This window comes from Netta rufina (assembly GCF_964035555.1).
Source record: "Netta rufina genome assembly, chromosome: 3".
Classification (NCBI taxonomy): domain Eukaryota; kingdom Metazoa; phylum Chordata; class Aves; order Anseriformes; family Anatidae; genus Netta; species Netta rufina.
In genome coordinates, this window is record NC_140125.1 from 26,742,651 (window position 1) to 26,765,808 (window position 23,158).

Sequence of the window (23,158 nt, forward strand, 5' to 3'; positions counted from 1 at the left end):
TAAAGAAAGAACAGGGTGTATCTTTAGTACTCCTTGGGAAAATAAGCAACAGTGCAGTTACCTCTAAGCTCTGACCCACAGCTATCCTGATTAGTAGCTCTACTCCATGCACATAGAGTGGCTAACAGGGCCTGCCATGGAAACTGCTCCCAGTTACATGCATGAGCAGAAGGGCCAACCCAACAGCGTGACATAAAACACGTCAGTGTAACTGCCCGCTGTTCAGAGTACAGCTGCGTTAGGTACCAACCAGGAGGGAGGGGATAGCGCACCAATTTGGACGACAGCCTTCAGGAAAGAAACAGCTCGATTTTCTTCCCTATTACTGCAAATTTCTGTTAAAGCTCCCTTTCATTAAGGTGGCACCTCCTTGCCACATACACTGCCCTCTCCCTTGCTGCAAGAGAAGCTTTAATGACTCATTCTCTCCCACCAATTCTCCAAAGGGAATCCTGCTGGAAAGCTTCTGGACTGCGTTGCAAGACACAGGAGGTGATGAGTAGAAAGTTACAACTGAGAAATACCGCACACACTACAAAGAGTTAAATGCTACAACGGCAGCATTTCAAAGTCTGAGCACAAGTCTTCCCAAAATTAGATAAAACATTTTCAGCAGTGAAGTTCTAATTGCCAGGGAGAAGTTAGTCAAGTATTTGAAAGCAATAAAATATAAATGAAAAAGCATAATACTGGAGGTACCACATACAGAAATACATTAATTTCTAGATGTGTAAGTCAGCCTACATATAAACCTTAGACTAATAGTGATGTTTTATTACAGGTTTATTTGTAAAAAAAAAAAAGAAGTCTTTAAACCAAAATAAAGATAATTAAGATTTGTACTAAGAGACTGGCATTATTTTAAAGGAAATTCACTAGCAATTCTCTACTACCTACCTACAGCAAAAAAGAATAAAATCAAATAGGTTTACACTGGAACTAGAAAGATAATATCTACTTAGTTACTAAACTTTCCATCTTTGTTCTTCTCATATCTTCTCACTTAATAAAACCTGGTAATTCAGAAAAACTACATACAACAGCATAGGTAAAAAACCCTCAAATATTACTTCAGTGGTACTACTCAACACACTATCAAGCTGGAAGTAGGCCAGCTAGTTCTGGCTGTTTGGAAGAACTAAAGCCATTCATCAGTGACTGTGTAAATAAATGCATTTACATACATAGCATTTCCTTTGACTACTATGACATTCAAATTTTAAGAAAAATACTAACAGTATAGATGAATCCTCTGAAAAGGAAAAATAACACTTTTCTTTAACACTAGCAAATGCATTAACTATTTTGCAAAATTAAAAATAAAGATGAAGTCTTACCAAGGCTGGAAACCACAGAGCTTTCTTTTTATCCACACTGAAGCAGTCCACACACACAACTTTTCCTAGTAACTCGTCACTTTGCTTCCTATCATCTTCATCTTCATCGCTGGAAGAGGATGAAGATTCTTCTTCAGGACTAAATGACAGAAAAAAACTTAAAACTCAACTGCTCAAACCTCATCTACTATAGTTAGAGGTGAACCGGAGCTAACTAACTGTCTAAAAAGTATAAATGATAGTAACTTGAATTGAATGGTACCTTAAGATAGAAGTGAATAAAAATATTTATAAGGACATAAAATAATTTTATAAGTAACTATAAAAGTATTCATAGCAAAAACCAAAAATATTACAAGCTCAGAAACACTGTCTCGACATTCAAAACTAATTCTGAACAGTGTTTCACTAGGGCGAAACTACTGTGGTAAGCGTAGCTTTGGACCATTATTAAGTGAAACTGATTTTCCCCCCTTTTAATGTCCCTATGCTTTTACTTTAACAGCCACAGGCTATAAGCCTGCTGTCATCTGTCAAACAGAAGACAAAGTTATTCTGAGAGAGGACAAATCTCTGAAGAAGAAACATCAGCTACAAAGATAAATAGCAAGAAGAAAAAAAAGTTGTTTATTTATCCTGAAATAGGTGGGTTTTTTTGCTTGTTTGTATTTAAAGAGAGCTGCAGTTTCAAAGTTTCAATGACTGCTTCAATTTCACATTGAACAAAGTAGATGGGCAAAGGTGCAAACATATTTTGATTACAAAAATGTTTCCACTCATTTTTTGGTTGTTCCAATAAAAAGTTACACCTGATTTTAACCATATAGGGACCCACACGTAGAAAAATATTCCAACTAAAATTGCATGCTATCAATTAAAAATACTCAGCACTATATATACACATTATGTGTATTACCTTCTATTATTATTATTTGACTATTTCTTTAGACTACTCACTTTTAAAGTTAATTCTCAGAAAATATACAGCACGTTCAGTAAGCATATAATGCAGAATTTTAAAAGCTACCTTCCATTTTTCATATAGCTACTTTTGTGCAATAAGCTCAGTATTAACAGAAGACTCACAGTTAGCATTTGCATAATGGATGACAGCTGTTTTATAGCCTAAACTGAATTACTATTTTATGTTACCCACCCCAATTTTACATCACTTGCAGTGCTCATAGATGAAAGGATTTTTCCCAACATCCTTTTTTAAAAGTATTGATTTCTTTTAAAATACAGTATAAAAGCCTTTTAGGCTGCTTCTTGGGGTTGGAGAATCTCTTGTGGGAAGAGAACAAAGCTAAGGACAAGAAAAAGCCAGGACTATCTTAGAGAGACTAAAACCTAGCTCAGTTCACCAGCATGTTGTACAATCTTTTTACCCAGTTTGGTCAGTATGAACCGTAAGATAAAAATAAGCATCCTGTTTCTGCCATAACAACATCCTGTGTAGTTAGGTAAACAGAGACGACAACAACTCAGAGACACCAAGGAAGCTGCAATCATGTCTGCTGTGATACGTGCCAGCTTATTCAATCTTTCTCCTTCAGTACAGCATAATAGTAAATCAATATTCAAGTAAGTTTGTATCACCTGTACAAATACAGAGCAATATTTATGATCAAAAAGACAAAACAATGAAGGATAATCCAAGCATGACAACTCCCTTCCTACCCTTGCCACTAGTACCTCAAAACTTTAAAAAGAAAAGCAAGAGCAGAGTCAATTGAGTATTTCATAATGATTCTTCAAGATCACATCTACCAAGGACTCTGGAACCCAGGAAATCAAATCATTATTCTTGATCTTGTGCTGTTGTTTTTGTTTTTTAATCTGTAAGATTTGCTGCAAACCATACCATTGTTCACCTATTTCTAAAAGCCCTTCAAAGACCTTGTAATGAGAAACCAGAAGATACGAGGAAGATTTCAGTGCCTTCTACAAAGACCTCACATCAGCTAGAAAAAAATATGTTGCAATGGCTTTAGTCTAAGTCCAACAGATTGTCTCCACTTACTTGTCAGTATCTGCCCCTATTTCAAATACTGGTCACATGAAGACTTGCAATTCTTGCATGCACTAATACAGGGAAAACTGACTTTCAGTCTGAGTGCTGAACAAAACTTTTCATATAGCTTGCTCTTTTTTGAATATAGAACTAATAATAAAAATAATAAATACTGGGAGCTTCAGAACTGAGTCAGAGCACAGACAAAGACATTAGACTTACATGTGATTGGATCTCCTTCCCCTGTTTGTTTTCTTTCCTATAACAGGAGTCCCAAAGTGTTCAGGATTTGTCAGTGGAAGCTGATCTAATGTCTGTTGAAATGGAAAAAAACACGTTTATACACACTAAAAAGAAATGGCATAACTTATTGTGCAAAACCTAAGTTTAGACAACCCTTTTAAAGTAATTTTTGTCAATACAGAAACTGCTTCATTACTAAAGTACTTCTAAAAGCAGTGATAAACTTTTTCTTCAAACTTTCATCCTACACACACACACAATGAAAGTCGTGCCTTTGGACCATTCAAAGACACAATGAATTATCACGTATTCCTCTGAGCTGGGATACTCCATCTCTACAGGATGAACTTTCTGAACTATCATCAGACTTAACACCTAATCAACCTAATCATCTAGTTAGAAATGATCCTCTGTAAAATGAAACAGCAAGATAACCCAGTAGCAGTAAACATGACTAATAATGTTTTACTAGTAAATCATAGTTTTATATGAGAAGAAAAACTCTAAAACAATTTTGAAGCAAGTGCAATATTGGATATTAGAAACAAAACAACATATATAGAGAGAAATAGCATTCTCCAATCAGCAAGACTACAAGAACATCAACAGAAGGACCTTACAGACCTCCAGTATCTTCTTCAAGACTGCTGTTACCTGTTTAGAAGAATCATTCCAAATTTGAAGGCTGCTGGTACAGACTTTTTTCAGTACAATAAGCACCTCTTTTAATTCTTTGAAAGGTGGCATAAAGTCCTCCAAAATAAACACGTTCCTCTCAGTTACGCTTCTGAGTTTTATGTGAACTTTTAAATGTGAAACATCAACTAGAATCTCAAACCTCTTCTGCACCAGACAGAACTGAACTCAATAGATATAATAAAATTGGCTTTTTAAATCTTGAAGTGAATTACTTGTGAGCACGGTAGACACCCTAACAGATCCCATAAACAACGTGAAATCAGAGATGAAGTTAAAGCAGTATCACAACAAGATAATTGCAGGACATTGGTCTAATTGCACAAGAAGCTGGAGCTGCAATTTTCCCTGCTAAGTAGCTTTACAATCATGAGGTAATTATTAGAAACACACAACATGCCCTTCATTGAGAGTTGGTGACAATGAATTGCTTATCAGCAACTTTTATCAAGACATCAAAAACCATGGTAAGAATGATCATAAAATTAAAGTAACAGGAGTCACCTGAATGTAAGGTTTCTTCCAAACTGACAAAATCTGAACTGGCTCTTGTTCTGCCAGCTGGGTTGCAGAGCTATTTATCTATATACACGCACTAAAGTTTTCAACCCACTTACTATAAAGTAAAACTCCTGAATCCACATTAGTGTTTTTGGAACTGAAGCAGCCTGATTTTCAGACATGCTGATCATTAATAACAAGTAATTAATTGGAGAGACAACACAATCTCTAAAATTCTGGCATTTATATCTGAATCCAGATTCAGGCTTCCACTCAGGCCCTCTTCAGATTTGCCTAATCTTGATTCACTATTCTAGAAGTTATCTGAACCTTTACGAGAAGGTTCCAAAATCTGTAAGATCCGTAAGAACTTAAATATACCTAAACATCTGCATTTATTATGTACCATTTGTGATTTTTTGCACTGAATACCTACAGATTTTTATATTTGTAAAGCAAAGTAGTTATGTGATTGCTGCCTTCTATGTGATCCCCAATCCATGGACCATTAATAATATAAAAGTGATAGCTGTGAAACATTGATTTTCTTTGATAACTTACAGAGTTTGGTGAAATTCAACCATATTACTTGGTTTAAAAAAAAAAAAAGCCATACCCTGTGGGCTATATTTTACATAATCACCGTTTTTAGTAGCATGGATATACACAACATATTGAAAACTGATTTACTAAAAATGTATCACTTTAATTTCTTCCAAATTAAAAGTTGTATTAAAATTCTTTAATTACCTCACTTTCAGCAAAATGTCGCTCTCCTTTTAAGCACAGCGAAGAACGCCTAAGAGTCTTCTCGTCACCATCATCAAATACTGTCACCAGGTAAGAAGCGAGGCAGGGGGAAAGAAAAGATTTTAACTTTTATTTATTTATTTATTTTTAAATCAGGAAGTAATTGATTACTTCAAGTGTCAGAAAGAATGAGATAAGATCTTCCTGTAGCCAGGTCTTACAAAGCTGTACCTGGATACTACTGCATATCCCGTAAAGCATTTGCAGACTGGCCAAATATTTAAGCTGCTGGCTCACTGTAGTTACTCCACACTTCAAATGGAATCTTAACTAATCAGTAGTCAAGCACATACAATTTACAGACCAGCACACAAAAATAAAAATCAATACGAGCTAGAAATGAAAAAAAAAATTCTTAGCATTTTCATTTTTACAGAACGCTATTTCAAAACCAGAATTCCTACAATCCACTACTGGAAGCAACACTTACTGCTGAGAAACACAGATTGACATCTAGAGAAAAAAATTACAGTTCAATGTTATTTGAAAGTTCAGCATTTCTCCCTGCTGACCTCATTCAGCTAACCTGTAAAACAGCAGCAATAACAGCCTAAGGAGAATGACAACAAACTGTGGTCAAAGAACAATCATCAAAATCAGGTGTTGTAAGAAAACTGTGGAGCTCATGGCTTCTTGGCTCCATGCTACTTCTGCTGTCACCAGGCTTTATTATCTCTAGCAATTGAGCAAGGTCAACTGGAAACAAGTTTGTAAAACAGTTGGCTTCAGCTACATACTTCATCCATTTAAATCCAGAAACACATCGCACACATTCAAGGTGGTATCTTTAGAAGTTGATAAACTGGTCATATAAAAAGTAAACTTTGATCAAGTTTACTACAGGTACTTATTGGATGAAAACTTGGTGACAAGTTTTAACTCAGGTAATGCTTGCACTGTTCTGCAAGACAAGAACTGACCTCCTCTCCAGACCCCAACAGTGATGACAATTATATTCTTGTCCCCACGCTGCAGTGACCTTGAAGACTTTTGGGGGCAGGGAAACAACCCCAAGATTAGATTAAAAGATTAAATTAAATGTTAAAGTTTCAGCAAGTTCTTAACATGTCTCCTTCACCTTCATTCAAACTTTCTCTTCTGTCAACAGTGTCTGAATCAGGCTCAGCAGTAATCTCATTAAAATTCAATCATGTGGTAGAAAACTAAAAATACATAAACACTTTGACAAACAAGAGCCAAAATAACAGCGTGCAGAGAATGGCTGTCAACCAGCAAACGACGCCTGGCAAGATCTGAACTTAGTTTTCAGCCACATCTGACTATCAAATAGTGGGTGCCATACTCTAGCTTTAACATCTATTAAATACATATATATATATATAAATAATATACACACATGCAAACTCCCAACTTTTATTTATTTGGTATAAAAGAAACTCTTACCTAGTTCTGAGATTTTTTTCATCCTTATATAATGCAGTACTATTGATGAACAAAGAAAAACTACCCCTTGTGACTACCATTCTTTGTTTTATACTACTGTAATTGTTGAGTAGAGTCTAGTGTTAAAATCACAATTATAGATGCACATCTGACACTTCAATGTTTGTTGAAAAAGTATTAAAGGGCAAGAACTGCACAACAGAATACACAGATTTTTGAGCTGCATCTCAAATGGTCAACATATAATTGAGTCCTCCCTTCATTAAGTGAAGCAGAAGGCAACAGGTTCCTAATTCAGTTTGTGTTAATTAATGTAACTGAGTCTCCTTACATAATGAGAGCTTTAAAAAGTCTATCCTCTTCAAGGGATAAGCTGACTACAACGAGGGTAAACCTATTCAGAACTAGGTAGGTAGCCAGGTTATGTATCCTGTGTGGTAATCTGCTTGCGGCCTCTTCCCTGCCAGAGGGATCCTTAATCTTTTTCCATAACACAAATACATTCAACCAAAAAGCTTCGTGTGCCTGAAAGACTTGTGCAGCCAGTACAGCACCTATGGCTTTAATGCATGTGATGTTCAAATCTAATGGGGGGCATTCTGAAAGCAGTCTACTGAGCAGACATACAAATGAGTACTGCGTTGTAAAACACCAAACCCAAAACTGCATTGCTGCTTTTTTTTTTCTTTGATGAAAAAAGTGCAAAAGGAGGCGAGACTACTTCACTTCTGCACATGTACAGTTCCACGTTTTTAGTAAAGCAATCATACTACTTTTTCCCTCACAGTAAACAACGAATTTAAGTATTAAGAGTATCACAAACTTTCTAAAGACACGTTTGAATACTGGAATAGTATCCAGATTACCATACCTTTTGCTTCTTGACAAATTTTTACAGGACAGGCAAATAAACCATGCACACTGTGTACACAGATAACTTTGCCTATGCTAAAGGCTATACTGATTGCTTGTTGTTTTTCTGTTTGTTTTAAATTAATTCCCATCTTCCTTTTGTAAGAAAGAAGTAGCATGAAAAAAATTAAAACTGAACTCATATACAATTTCTATTTAGACAACCTAAATAATTTAGTGTTAAGAGAATCTTGAAGCAGACACAAAATGGTTATCCTAAATTTCACACACACTGCTGCAGTGACAAATGGTAATATATTAACAACTTCAGGAACGCTCCTACTTCAGATCTATCTGTCCTTCCACAAAGTTTTGTGTAGTTTGTTTTGTTTTACTCAGAACAAAGTAACTTTATTCATAAAATCATTAATGACACATAATTTGATACTTCTCAACAAGTGCTGCAACTACATTAGGTAAATCTGCTGGCTAGGAAGTGTGCTAATCCTGAAATTTGGTAAATACCAACTAGCCCTTGAAGCAGGACTTTCACTCAGATCTGCAAAGTCATCATGGTCTGCAAGATAATTTCAAACCCATTTCAGTCACCCTCCTGACAAAGATTATTCTAATCATCCACTGCTAGAGTCAATTCCCGCTTAAAGTGCATTACACAGTCAGCAGCTGTGATGCTTTTACTGATTCTGCAAGGTCAACATGCTTTTGTCTACTTTTATCTATAAAATAAGGTTTTTAGCCTCAATTCTTACATCTCTCCTTCCTCTTTCTCAAGCGCAGGATTATTGACAATCATCTACTTTGATTTACAAAAAAAAAAAAAAAAAAACCATGACACCAACTTTCAGAATTTAATCTGCACTGGCTCCTATCTTTTTCTTCTTGCTGAGCCATTAACCTCATGCTTTCTCAGAAGTGTGAGCATGGACATACAACAGAGATCTAATACCAGCTATACCATTTTGTTCTTTACAGGTAGATCATATGTGAGAGTTTTATACTAATTACCAGAACTATCTGTGATGTCAGTTTGTGTCTTCATACCCCATGTTTCAATCCACCCTAGCCTGGTCTCTCCTTTACTTACATAGTCTACTTCTCCAACAGGAAAACAAATATTTTCTGCAGCATTTACCTGGAAGATTATAACTAAACTCACAGCTCTATTCCTTTCTAAAAGGACTAAGGCTAGGGAAAGTTAGTCTTTCCCTAGCTGTTCAACAGCACTTTAGCAGTAACAACCCTTAGTATCTTGGTGCAAGAAAATCTTGTTAAGGTTTCAAAACCTGGTCCTCATCTTCCCAAGCTCTGGACATCTATCAAGGAGACAAACACACAACTTCAAGAAACAAGACATTTCCTACAATAGCTTTAAAATTACCAGTGCACAGATGGAATATATGTTATCATTCCTCCACTGACCAGTTCTCCCTAACATTTATCTACTTGTACATATCATCAAAGGGTAAACCCATTTTTCTACATTCTAATAGATCCCAGGTTTGCTTGTGGGCATGTGGATACATCATCCAAAGCCTGAAATATCATATTCTAGAATAGGCAAAATGAATAGGAAGACTTATAGAAGAAAAAAAAAAAAAAAAAAACAACAAGCTGTATCTCTGGTTTCACAGGAGCAGTTGTCAGGGCAAAGCCTAGAAGTAGGGAAAAGTATGTATTGCAATGTGAATTGTGCAGATGTGTATGACAACATACTTTGCTTCAGAATATTTAATAAGAGCATATTAAATACCCAAGCAGTACCCAATTATACAGCAGCTCACTAAGCCTACGTTTTACATCCTAATTTCACCTTGTGGTGAAGTTTCTTACAAAAACCCAAAGTAAGAATTTATTTTTTTAATGCAGACTTTGAATGTTTACATAAGGATCTCCAAAAACATCTCTCACCTTGTTTAAGACATGTCCAAGAAAAATACAGGTTACTGGCTTAATTTAAGTCACGAGTTTCATTCGAATACACAACTATTTCTCTTACCTACAGTGTACCAACTTGCATCTGTTAATTTGTTGATCACTGCTTCCTGGTAAGTTCCATCTGGATTTTTCACTTCCACAACAGTTCCCACCTAAAATGCAAAAGCCACTTAGCACCAGACAGATTCTAAAACAGTCAATGAAATTTACACTTCGGTATTCAGCAGAGTTAATTTCTACAGACTTTGTTACATATACCACACCTTTTCAGTTTAATTTGAATCTGTTTGTACTCCTTATAACTTCTTTCTTCCATTCCACTAAAATAAGCCAACTAACTGAGCTGATTATTTCCTGCCAGCAGGTGGGGAACAAGAACCAATCTGAGTGATGTCATTCTCTTGTATAAGAGCTTGCCCATCAAATCCTCCAGCTGAGCTTTCCAAAGCAACAGTAACTAAAAATCAGAGCCAGCCAAACTTCTTAGCTTTAAGGCCAAAAAGAACAAAGAGGCTTGCATCAGCCAGTATGCTGTATTCCCTTTAACTACAGGGGAAAAAGTTAACATGAAAAAGAAGCGTATACCAACTTTAGCTTTGCAGCATTACCTTTTAAGCTTCACAAAGGTATCTGGCCTAGGTAATAAAATGAACTTTCCTCTTTCACCTTATACTACACATACACGTTTATTTCAAATGCTGAAGAATGCTTTTCAAAGCATTCACAAAATGTGGAACAAATTTATTACCTTTAAGGGACCCTTTATGTGGTCATCCTGCACTTCCACTGTTGAAGAATCATGTCGAAAAGTTACCTAAAAAAAATATAAATCAACTGACAATCACTTGATACAATTGAGCAGCATAAGCACATGCAATGTCAATAGTCCTTCTCTTACTCTCATCATGCAATTAGTCACCACAATCATTCCAGTTGCTGAAACTTTCATTCATACATTTTAGAAATAATGGGAAACAACTTCTTAGTTACTGAAGTTGTTTTTACCTTTTACAACAGACCTATTACCACTAAAGGAACTGACAGACAATACTAACAATGTTTAACAGCTCAAAACAGTATTTGCACATCTGTTAATGATTTGAATTGTACTGTTCTAGTACCACAGCAAAAAAAGGATGAAGTTTCAGAAGTTATGAGCACGAATAACTGCACAGAAATATTTACATTTCAATGCTCTGAAATCAAACAGTTTTAGCACCTGTATCTAAATCCATATCGTGGTTCATTTCTTTGCTACTGCTGCTGGTTGAAGTGCATTTTTTTCACTTACTGCTGGAAGACCGGTATGAAAACATACAGGGCACTGCTGTCAACTGAACAAAATGAACAACCCAAAGAGAATGTTCCAGTTTTTCAGTTAACATCAGCCTAGCCAAGAAGATGCTAGTAACTGGAGGTAAATGTCCAGAGTGCTAAATTTTCAGTCTTCCAAAACTTCAGTAAAGTCTGTAAGCATTTGAGGCATTTTCGCATGTCATTGGCTGTGTCTTTAACACAGCACACACACCATCCTCAGGAAAATATGGGTTGGAAATTTAAATTTATGATTAAGTTACCTGTAGCATCCGATACGGATACTGATCATTCATTTCACTCTGAACTAACTTGAACACACACTAAGTCACAGGATCAATTGCACCTGACGTTTGTTTGTTTGTTTTTTCCCCTCCACTCTGGTTTTAAAATTCAGAGAAACCCTGAGAAAACTCTGGCATTACATATATATGCACCTTTTATTAACACTCACAAGTGATGTTCTAAAGCTAACCAGAGTACACTCGTTTGTTTTAAGTGTATGATGCTTTATTTAGTACTTACAATAGCTAACAGTAATACTATATTAAGTTGAAGAACTTGGTTCACAAGGGTGCCCAAAGTTATGTTCTCGCTAAAGTTGAGGTTTCCTGTGCAGAACACAGTGATGGTGAGATCTACTTCAGAACAGATACTGTTTTCCAACACCATTTCTCTTACTTTGACTCCTCAAGAGTTAAGTTTAGGAGTTTTGTAAGCCTTGACAGTAACAAACGGTTGAAAATAACACCTAAAGCCAGGACTGAGGAAATCCTACCTTGGCTGGCTGATTAGAAAATAAACACACTGGAATGCTTTCTACCCTCAAGGTGTTACTTTGCAAATTAGTTATCTTGTCCATCTCCTGCTAAAACCACAGCAATACCTACTGAACGTATGTTCTTTTTAGAGCTGCATCATCCCACCTACGGACGGTAAATACTTCCTGTCTGACAGACAGACACAAGTCATACTTCGTAAACTGAAAGCCACACAGAAGATTCTGGACAAGGATTAATAGAGCAAGGGCCAACCTTCTGAACTTCAGCCTGATGGGGATTTATTTAGAAATCAAAAGTTCAAAGTTTACATCTAAAATAATCTGACACCTGTGATCACTCAGACGAAACAAACAGTGTATCAATTCTGATTTAGAGGTAACTGATTTAATTAACTTTCTGTAATTAATGTATTTCACAGCATAAAGAAACTCTATCCAAAACCATGAGTCAGCCACAGTGTACTACAAAAGAAAGGAGAACACATGACTTTACTATTGTGTATTCCTGAACGTTTTCTCTTTTTAAAAGGTTCATTGGCAATCTGCCTCTTTTTCAGGAGATTTTGATACCAACAGTTTTCAGTTCCTGAGACCTCCAAACATATTTTTAAAAATTAAAAAAAAATTTACTGGGTATTAGCAGAAATCAGATCTGACCAGCAGATCATCAAGCTGTTTAGATTCAGTTGGAATTTCCTTTTTCTTCACCATCCTTAAATGGAGGTCCTGGTAAGGCTCTACAGAGCAGATGCTCTGCTACTTTCTATTTCATTAAGACAGACACTGAAAACAGTTTCTTCTGAAACTTCTGTGCAGGGTGCCCAAATACAACTGGTGGGTGTAGATGATGGTGCTAATTGTGTTTTAGAGTACACTGTCAAAATAAACTGGTTTAAATAACTAAGAGAAGCTATAACTGATCCTATGAAGAGGGAGTAGCCTACCAGTAACACCAAAAGTTGTGCTTTTTAGTCAAATTTGTAGCGTCCTCAAAGCTTTTCACGAGTCCAGGCAACTCTGTTTTACTCCTTTACATGGCAATGCATGTAATGAAGATACATTGTATAACATAAAATTCTTTACCAGGTAAGTGTGAAGTATGGCATTGAAGTGTTAAACACAGGGCACTTGAGTTGCATTGAATAAAGTTACTAAATTATGTCACTGATGGAAAAGTCATTGTGAGGGCATCCCTGAAAATACTGCAAGAAGCAGTACTTGACAGATGAAGAAAGCAGATAAAAGGTGAAGTAATTAAATGTATTTTACTTCCCTGAAGATGACAAAGCTTGATACTGAAAAAAAAAAAAAAAAAACAAACGTTGCCACCCTTCTTTCTCAGAGCAACTATTTTTGAAGCTTAAATGAAAGGGTCAAACTAAAATTTCTCTTATGAAGTAAGCTGAATTTTTGGCAACTAAGAGGAAGCTCCTAATATAAAGGAGACTAAGGCATATGATGTGTGGAAAATAAATGTAGCAGGTAAAGTATCAAAATTAAAATGTACAGTTGACAATAAGAATTCTGCTTAGACCTAATATCGGAGAAAGCTTGCACCCTCCAGAAAGACGAAAAATTAAGGGGTCACTGTTAAGTTTAGGGATGATGCACTAGTGGTGGAAGACAATCAGAATAAGAAGATATTGATACTGTACTCAGACAAAACAACAAAAAAACACACACCAAACCACAAACCATGACACCACAACACACATTACTCTACAAAGGAGTAACTGTATGGGTGCTTAATTGCCCTAAGTTATGCAGTAACAGATAGTGAAGACTCCCTCTCTCTCTCTCTTCCACCTCCTGCAAGACTTTAGACACAGTTTCCACAAGCAATTCGGACTGAAAATTCAGTTACTCTGCAAGATCTTGCTGCAAGACATTGCAGTCACCAAGCTGCAAGCAAATCCATACAAAAATATTTCTCAATGGACACCACTACAGTGCAAGTGACCATCTAAGGTGGGTTGAAAGTCCTCTTAAAGAGCTGGTAGTAGTTAGGACTTCACTGATCTGGTCACAACACTACTCCTGTACTTAAATACTGACACTTCACACCTGAATACCAGTACTTAATAGCTTAAATTCAATGGTGCTGTAAAACATAAACCAGCTCATGCTGGTAATAGCTATGACTAATGAAATGAGAAGACCACTCATTTGCTCTAAAGGCTTTTTAAAGACGTCAGATTTAAGACTAGCACCTTCCATTACAGTCAACATTAATCATCACATCAGTGACAATATCCTTCCCATCAGGGCTTTTGGAGATAGTGTGCCCTTATACATAGTATAGGCAAAGTTGGCCATAGCATGAGGGCAGGTTCAAGCCCTGCACGACAATTTATAATAGAGACTCTTCTATACCATGTTACCTCCACTCACAGGGCACACATTTTCACTTCTTTTTACAGAAGATAAGAAAAATACTCTGCCAGTATAAGTCTGTTCAGAGCAACAATATAATTTCTTTTTTATAAGTACTTTTGATCCTTGCCTTGATATATCTCTGTATAAGGTTAAAAGGTGGAACAGAAAAATAGTACCTGCTCCCAAATTAGAAGCTTTTAGGGCAACGCTATCCAAACTGAAATCTAGGGCCTCTTTACAGTGTGGACTTACTGCGAAATAAAAACAAGCTAAAACATTTTTAATATTCCTAAATAAACAAACTACAAACAATCAGACAAACAACTTTAAAGTCCCAATGGGTGTTAAAACATCTCTTACATTCCCTCCCCACAATTTTTATTCTACTGCATGTGGCTTATATTGATTCAGTCAGTCATTAACTAGAAACTGTAAAGATTCGGTAAGATTCCCTGCTTACTATTCCATAGGACTTATTATGCCAAGTCTTTGTTGAAAGACAGCAGGACTTCATCTTATTCCTGAAGCATTATCTAGTTGCCGCTGCAAAACTGCAGTGACCTGAGCTCCTGAAGTAAAAGAAACCATATTAAACGTACTTTTGAGAAGCTTTATCTATTTCCCAAAGACATTGTTCCATACATAAACCTACATTTGTCGTTTTACAGCAACTACTTTAAAGTCAGCGTATGGCACTGAAGGCCACAGATCCTGATGGCAAACAGATGACAGAGCAGTGAAGGAAACATAACGTATCTAATTGCATGGGGAAAGGTGCGGGGGAATCCCTCCCAACCCCACAAAAATACACTTATCGTTATTGTAGAGGCTGCGCTGACAGTCCAAGAAAAGGACTAGTTGGAAAATACATTACTTCTTTCCCCAAAATTATTTGCAGGAAAACCACATACCTTGACTTTGACAAGTCTTTTTGCTGTCTTGATCTTGGCTTCACAGAAGGCTCCTCGATACTTAGCACTCACATCAGTGCCCACTGTGAGATAGGGAGGCTCATCAATGGCCTGGAACAGAAAGGAAAACAACTGTTTTTTAATTGCTGGCCACTGGCAATACAGCTATCATCGTCACGCTAGCTTTTGTGGACAGTGTTACAAAACAGCTCCATAAAACTTCACCTGACAGCATATGTGTATCCCAGCAGTAGAAACACAGAGTGCAGCACTAAACTCATGCAACGGTTACCATAAATATCATAATCTGACACCACGGCTGTCTGCAACAAGTCACCGCATAAACCTCCAACCTCTGCAGCACCAGCAGTGCAGCAGCCAGCCAGCCCTGTTGGGCTGGTGAAGGCCAACCAAGCATTTCCACCTTCTCCTGCAATTGCCTCAAGATTCGAGGCATCTCTTGAAGACGGTGGCGCTTGTTTTATTTCTCTCATATGCTAATGAAAAATGAACCTAAGTAGAACATTTCTGGAGAGACTTTTTTTTTTTATTAAAACTCTTGCATAAAGCAAATTATATGGATGGATGCTTGCCAGGAGCATGTCCTGAGGGACAGAGTACAGCAGGAGAATGATGATAGAATAAATGCACAACAACAGTGAAGGGCCCAGACAAAGCAATAGGTTCTGCAACGAGCAACAGGAGGAACAGGTAACATCCAAATAGGGAAACAGGAGGAGGAAAATAAATGTTCCAGGGACAGGGGTAGAACAAGAGTCTGATTAGCATGAGTAGGCTCAGGAAGGCTCTGTTCCTTCAGAGGAGGTCCCTTTCCTCTCACCCAACCTCTCGTAGCATCATCTGGGGGAGGAGGTAGCAGAACCACCTCTCTGAATCACTTTGTAGAAGCTGGGCCAGAAGACAGGGTAGATGAGCAACAGCAATGGGGTAGATGAGCAATAGCAATGAGCTACATGTCCAAGAGCTGCAGGCCTCCATGCAGCCCCAAATGAGAACAGTGAAGAAAGATCTAGGCCCTTGCTTAAGCCCACAGGGTATCTCTGCACCCCTAAAGACTTGGGACAGCTTACAAGAGACAACTCTGGCACATCCAGGCTCTCCACAGGAAGAATATGGAGATACCACAGTCCTCTACAGCTCCCCGCACTGCTGTTGAGGCTGTGCATGTTCCTAGGTGTTTGCACCCAACAGCAGGTAGCTCCCCCTGGCTGTTTCCAGCTCTGATAGGACACAAGCACAGGCAGGCAAGTAGGCACCTGGATGCTTCAATGTAGGGCTCAAGATCTGTAACTTTTGCAAAACTTGAAATTGAGTGACATGAGCTGCTACAATGTTAACTCCACACTAATAACATTTTACCTTGGCTCTTCATTCAAGTCTAACACTCATTTTCAGGTAATAAAATATATTGCGGAATACTAGAAGATTGTCACCAATATACCCCGTCAAGATCAGAAACATGAATGCTCTAATGAATCCCAGCCCCCCTCCTCCCTCTCCGCATGCATGCTTGACTGCACTAGAGCAGTATATCCATGAACACATATCCATTTCTATTACAGATTTAGTAACAATAAAATTCAACTGAGATTAAGTAGGTAGCTGTTAACAATGCTGAGATTCAGAAATTCATTTCCTTCTTGCTTCTGTAACAGTGCAAATGTAGTACTTGCCTTCAAGGCAGGCTGAAATGCTTTACTTACTCCACTTGGAAGGATGCTGAGACAGGGACTCAGATGGTGATAAACTTGATTTTGCTTAGTGCTCTCAGTAGATCAATTGACTGTTTCACACAACATAAATCTGAACAGTGGCAAACAGTCAGATTCTCCTGCAAAGTTAGTAAAGCTGTAAGAGGGGAGCATCCTCCTGATCTCCCCATTCCTTAGTGAGGAAACTCTTCAACACTACGATGCCGATAATCTTTCATGTCAGTTATCTTCTAAACTTCATAGAAAGATTTTAAGACAGACAGCTCCAAGCACGCTTGTAGCTAGAAATCTCCTACAAACACAGACTGCAAGAGCTGCTTGTGTCAGTACCAGTCTATGCCCCCCAATACAGCCCAACAAATGATCTCAAGGATGATCTCAAGAACTGAATCATAATGTTAGGTTTAGCTTATGGAAAATAAAAAATGCCTTTTCTTCACTAACACTGAATCTTAATTAAAAAAACAAAAAGAGAAGTGAGACATTTTGAAGCTCCAGACCTTTGACTGTTTGTAAGTCTATGGATAAGAAACAGGCAACTCGCAATTATCAACAAACTTCAAAACAGGATTTCAATTTCTTTTTTATGAAGAGATTAATCAATACAACTAGCGATTAATTCATCATTATTCTGCCTTACTTTTAAAAGCTTCTTCCAAAAAGAACAGTCATGTGAAGAACAAACATCTGCAGGAATTGATCTCTGTTGCTCCCCCAGAAGTTAATTCTGATCCTTGGTTTAAGTCTCCCGAAGCTACTTTCACAATGGTTAACTCCTTTCACTGGCATTAGTTAATATTTAGCACTGTAAATAGAGTAATGGTGAGGAATGCCAAGCATATGGACCATTTGCTTAACCACTGTAGGTACGTTTACTAGAAATACAGTATCGGAGTGGCTTTGACATGAATATTTATACCAGTGAAATACACTTCTTTATTAACCACTATGAATCACTTAGACATTTTAAAGTATCCAATTGCCATCGGATATCTTTAATGGATGCTCCTAGGAACGTGTTCTGTGATTTTAGCATTCCACTGGAAGCTGTACTAAATGATTTTTCCCCTAAATCACCTAAGTGGGCTTTTCAGAAGATTTCCCTCATTCTGGTTGAGGGTACCAGCTGAAAATGGGAAACTGAAACAAGCGGCACGCTGTGATGCATGACAGGGAACGCCAACTCGACACGCAGCCAGCGACGGGCACAGCCTGGCAGCCGTTCCACCTCACCCGTGCTGCCACTTGGCCATCCTCGAGGCGAGCCACCTCTTCTCACGCCGGCAGCCTCCTACCAGGGGCACCCTGAGACCACCGCGGCCACCTCCATCAGGGGATGGCGCAGAGGCCGCCCCGAGAGGCGAGGCGAGGCCCCAGCAGCATCCCAGGCATCCCGGAGCCGCCGAGGGGCCGGCAGGAGGCGGCTTGCAGAGCGGCGCCGAGAGGAGGGGCCGGCGCCAAGAAGCTGCCAGAAGTTTCTGGCGGCCCGCGGCGGGTGGCCGGGGGCTCGCCGCCGCGCTCGGCCCGGCCCCGTGAGGCGGCCCCGGGGGTGAGCGGATACCCAGCCTCCCGCAGAGCAATTCCCGATACAATTCTGGCTGTCAGCCGTTCAAGTGCCGGCTCCGTGCTCTTACCTACCCCTCAAGGCTGTTCCAGGGCTGGGTTGGACGTTTCGGTGTTTTCCGTCTACGTGGGATGAAATCATCCCCACACCTCCTTCAGCCGTGCTGTGTGACTGCGCTGCAATTCCTCCGTGAGGTCTGGCAGGCCATGCAGCAGCCGATAAAGCTGCTTTACATTGTCCTCTAAGTGCTTCTAATACACCGTGTGCGAATGCATTATTTCTATCACCTAATCTGTATTCCTCTGCACTGCACACAGGATGTTCCAAGCAAACCACATGAAAACAAGATTAAGCATTCAATCTAGAAACACAGCCGACACGCTCGGGAGGAAAGCCTGCAGGACTGCTTGCAGATTAATATGCCAAGAGAAAGCTGGGCCTCTACCTTCCCCCTTTGTCTCTCTGACAGGGAAAGTTTGCAAAAAGCCAGGATTGCATCTTGGGTTAAACACTCAAAAGGCAGGGTCTAGCCACTTCACCGAGCTCCCACATCAGGAAACGAATGAAACATTTTCAAGGAAGTAAAAAACCACAAACTACTAAAAAGTAATGACTGGTTTTAGCTTTCAAATGGAAATCTAACATGTTTGTTTCTGATGACCAAGGTTTACAGAAAGCCTGTTGAAGATTCTAGGCCTTCTCCCCTGCCAGGAACCCAAATTGATTCTTTAGTTTAAAAAAACACTATTTTTTCCTCCTTGTTCATATTAAGCAAGAGAAACAGTGGAAATACTTTTTTCTACAGAGTTCCCTCTGATGGTGTACCTGCCCTAATTGCGGAGGGCAGCACCCTGTTAGCCAGCATCACACGCCACTGTTCCAATTCCCGTCAGCCACAGCCCCCCCAAGCAGCATTACCAACCAAGCAGTAATACCCCGCTACTTCAGAGCGAAATCCAGCCAGATCCCTAAAGCTTCTCCTGAATGGCCAGAGCTTCACGTGGCTGCTGACAAACCCCTGTTCCGTCCTGCAGAATTAGCAGCACCCTCGAGCCAGTCCAACAAGGGGTCAGAAAGTCTGGGGACAACAAAGGCTTGAAAAATCTCAGATTTCAGAAGAGCAGCATTTGGGGGGAAACAAGGGTAAATCCAGCATCACACAGACAATTTTTGAAGATACATTTTAATGGAAAAAGGGAAAAAAAAACACAAACCATTAAAACACTTTCTCCCCACTTACTAAGGTACTTCACTAAAGATTATTGCTATTATTTGCTTAAATATTTTCAAACTGCCTTAAGTTCCACCCCGTAGCAGAGACCTGCCCACACACTGCAGAATCAGGCTCTTAAATAACCAAAATCCTGGAGTGTGAGCAAAAAGTTGCATTCTTAATTACAAACTCAACCTGTTGTGGTTGGGAGGACAGTCAACTTCATCACAGCAGCCACTCAGGAAAAACCTATTACTGTGCCACATTTAACGTACTCAATTTGGCAGATAACCTAAGTTGATTTCAAATACATTCCTCCTCTCCTCAGAGCAACACATTTCTGAAAAATTCTAAAAAGCTTTCCATAAAAACCTGTTACTGAGGCACGTAACTGCTCAGCGAGGAATGCAACATCTTAAAAAAAAAAAAAAAAAAAAAAAGACTGAAGCCAAGGAGACTAAAAAAAAAAAAAAAAAGCACTGCAACAGGAAGCAGGATTAATTTTTCTGGAAACTTGCAAGCTACAGCACAGAATGAACGGCAGTGCTGTTCTTTTACATGGAAAGGCTATTACCTGAAAGCACAAGGGGAAGACAGGGTTTTAGGCAAATCTACTTCTGGCTGACGGATTTCAGCTTCATTTTTTTTGTTGTTTTGTTGTTGCTGTACAGCTCTAAGACCAAACTAGGAATTACGAGGTTTATGAAGAAAACTACTCAATGCTATCAATGTCGTGGTGGCAAATCAAAATTAGGATAGGAACATCAAGATCAATCTGAACACTTCTCAATTCAAAGGAGAGGAGCAGAGAGGCTTTTTGTAGCAAAACCTGTTTCAATTGAAAATCTACAGGAAGTTTCAAATAACACCTCACCAGTCTCATAAGCAGACATCACACAACTGTGGCAGACAGTTTTTTTCATATTTTTATTTACTAAGGTGGAAGTTAACGGAAGCTAGTGGCCAGATGTCTAGAAGTTATAAACCAACTTCTGATAGCTTTAGTTTTCTTTCCAAGTGCAAAGGGGAGATTTCCTTTATTTCTAAGTATCCAGTTACATTAGTTCCACACCTAACTTAGTCGCAGTTCTCAAAGACTTGAAAAGACACAAAAGCTGATTTTCTTCTCCAAATCAAAATGAGCTATGCAGAAAAGACTTACAAATACTAAGATCATGAAGGGCTGAGAGACCCAAACCAAGAGGTTCAATCCAGTAACAGGCAATATTCCCTTTTAATATATCTGTCTTAAATGCAAAATGAGTATTCTGTATTAATTTGTGTAAAGTTAGATTTCTATGGAACTAGTAACCCTATTACTTTTTTTAAACTCTGCTAAATTGGTATAGAATTGCACAAATAACTCAACACAGAAAATGAAAAATATTTCAAAGAAAAGGATTCAAAAATCATTCTATCCTAATTATACCCAAAGAGCAACTACATTCTCCATCCAGAAATTTAATGAGTAGTGTCATTTCCAAACACAAACTTTAAATTATCATTTTATTCTAAACATCAATTCCATAAAGATGACTATGCCTAAAAAAAAAAAAAAAAAGAAAAAAAAGAAAGAATTGAATTCTGATTCTGTTTCCAACTTGCCCACAGACTTCCTCCACATCCATGCAACCCAGCAGGTACATACCAGCTTTCCAGTCTGCAAAATGTGGCTCATGCATATCTTACCCAAAGGGGAGTAGGGATTTGATGTTTATACAGTACTTTGAGACATTAGAATGGAAATCTGTATTCATTTTTTCCCCATCAGTATAGCATATCACTCTATAAGAATGTTTTATTTAATCAAATACTCCAGATCCAATTGTACTCTCCAAAACTAATCCCACTTCTTTTAAATTCCTCATGTAGGTCTCTTCTCTTGCTCTGCATTGCCAAAAGACCACATGAAGGAAAGACATTTTGAGTGTGTGCTCCCACTGTTTATCCTGCTGAATCTAAAATCTTTTTTCAAGTCAATCATCGCCATAGCTACCAGATTGCAATTCTCTGTAAGGTTTAACTAAATATTCAAACTACTTAGCATTAGAGTGCAGTACTGCAAATGGTGCAACTTCACTAATTTTGGTCTGACATGCTTTTTTACAACTTCTGTATGTCCAAGTGAAGTCAGTGTTGTTTCCGCATATGTAAAGATGAAAAAAGTAATAACCAACTTCTAAAAGGAAGTTCTCAAAAGAAGACTTCTCTTTTAGTCACTGATACTTCAATGACTGTTCTGATTTCATGTGTTTTAGCACAAGAATCAAAAGGTATTAAATATGATGAATTTCAGGAAATATATATATATATTACATGTTTGTTATTAGATGGTAAAATAATTTAGTAATAACGTAGCCCTTGATGTATGTTTTACATTTGAATATAAGTAAGTCAATCGCTTTCTTGACATACACTTTTTTCCAACTAAGAGTTAAAAGCTTCAGATAATGCTTAGGAGAATTATTTACATTATTAGATCTGGGTAACTTGCCTCAGTTTTAAAAGCGTGCCACAAATCTGTCTAGAAATGCTACTTAAAGTGCGGAAAACTTGGGATGTTTCAAAGGACTGAAAAGAAGAGAAGCTAATGATATGCTTGTGTTCCAAATCGACTGGAACAAAGACTTGATAGTTTAATCAAACAAACTAGTCCAGGTTGTTCCCAAGCAACATAATGAAGCGACTAATATAGAACTACGTGGAGCCTGAAAAAATCAACAGTCAATAAAATCAATTAAAAACACACCATTTCTAAAACAATTTGATAATTCTTTGGCAATATTTCTAGTTCCAATCAAAGACAATTTAATTATTGTTTTCTTCTTAATAAGTTAGTTCTTAAAAATTCAGTGCAACAGTATACAAAACAGTGAAAACTGTAAGGGTGGAAGGAATAGTTTGTATTCTACAGCAAACCTATCTGAGATAACAAAAATGCTGTCATTTTGGTTGAGAGAAAAGATGGCAATGCTTTCCGATAAAATAATAATGAATCTGATGGCAGGAACAGGAATGGCAAACAGAAATTAAAATCAGATCCTTATCTAAGAATGTTGCTTCCTCCCCAATGCCCCACTGAAACTGTACTATATTAAGTGTCTGTTTATTATCATTTACTTCTGAAATATTTTGTTGCCCAAAACTTTGCACAAATGCATACCAAGTTGAAAAAGAGAGCCTTAAAAAAAAAAAAAAAAAAAAAAAAAGGCCATAAACCATGGCTGCCTTTTCTTCAAACACAAAAGAAAATGTCTTGCCTTGGTTTATTTCCATGCTTAGAACAATTCTTCCTCAACTAATCATTGGCAAGGAGGGGGGCTGGGGAGAGGATAAGGGGATTTATTTTTGTTCGTAGATTAGAACAGAAAGGCAAAGTTGAAGGAATGACATGTACTAATTCAAATTTCTAGAACATTGATCCAAGTCAAGGCACTAACTACAGCTGTGGTT

At 38.0% G+C, this 23,158-nt stretch overlaps 1 protein-coding gene across 2 annotated transcripts in view; it reads right to left on the reverse strand.

Annotated features, from left to right (window-relative positions):
- ARID4B (AT-rich interaction domain 4B) overlaps positions 1-23,158 on the reverse strand; it is an 85,723-nt gene that overhangs the window by 41,730 nt on the left and 20,835 nt on the right. Inside the window, exons 3-8 of one of the 2 annotated variants that reach the window (XM_084284548.1) lie at positions 15,196-15,306; positions 10,562-10,627; positions 9,875-9,965; positions 5,542-5,621; positions 3,574-3,665; positions 1,338-1,446 (exon numbers count right to left, since the gene is read on the reverse strand). In XM_084284548.1, coding sequence (XP_084140674.1) covers positions 1,338-1,446; positions 3,574-3,665; positions 5,542-5,621; positions 9,875-9,965; positions 10,562-10,627; positions 15,196-15,306 — 549 coding nt within the window. Of the gene's footprint in view, positions 1-1,337; positions 1,477-3,573; positions 3,666-5,541; positions 5,622-9,874; positions 9,966-10,561; positions 10,628-15,195; positions 15,307-23,158 lie in introns of both variants that reach the window. The other variant, XM_084284547.1, reaches the window with a different exon arrangement.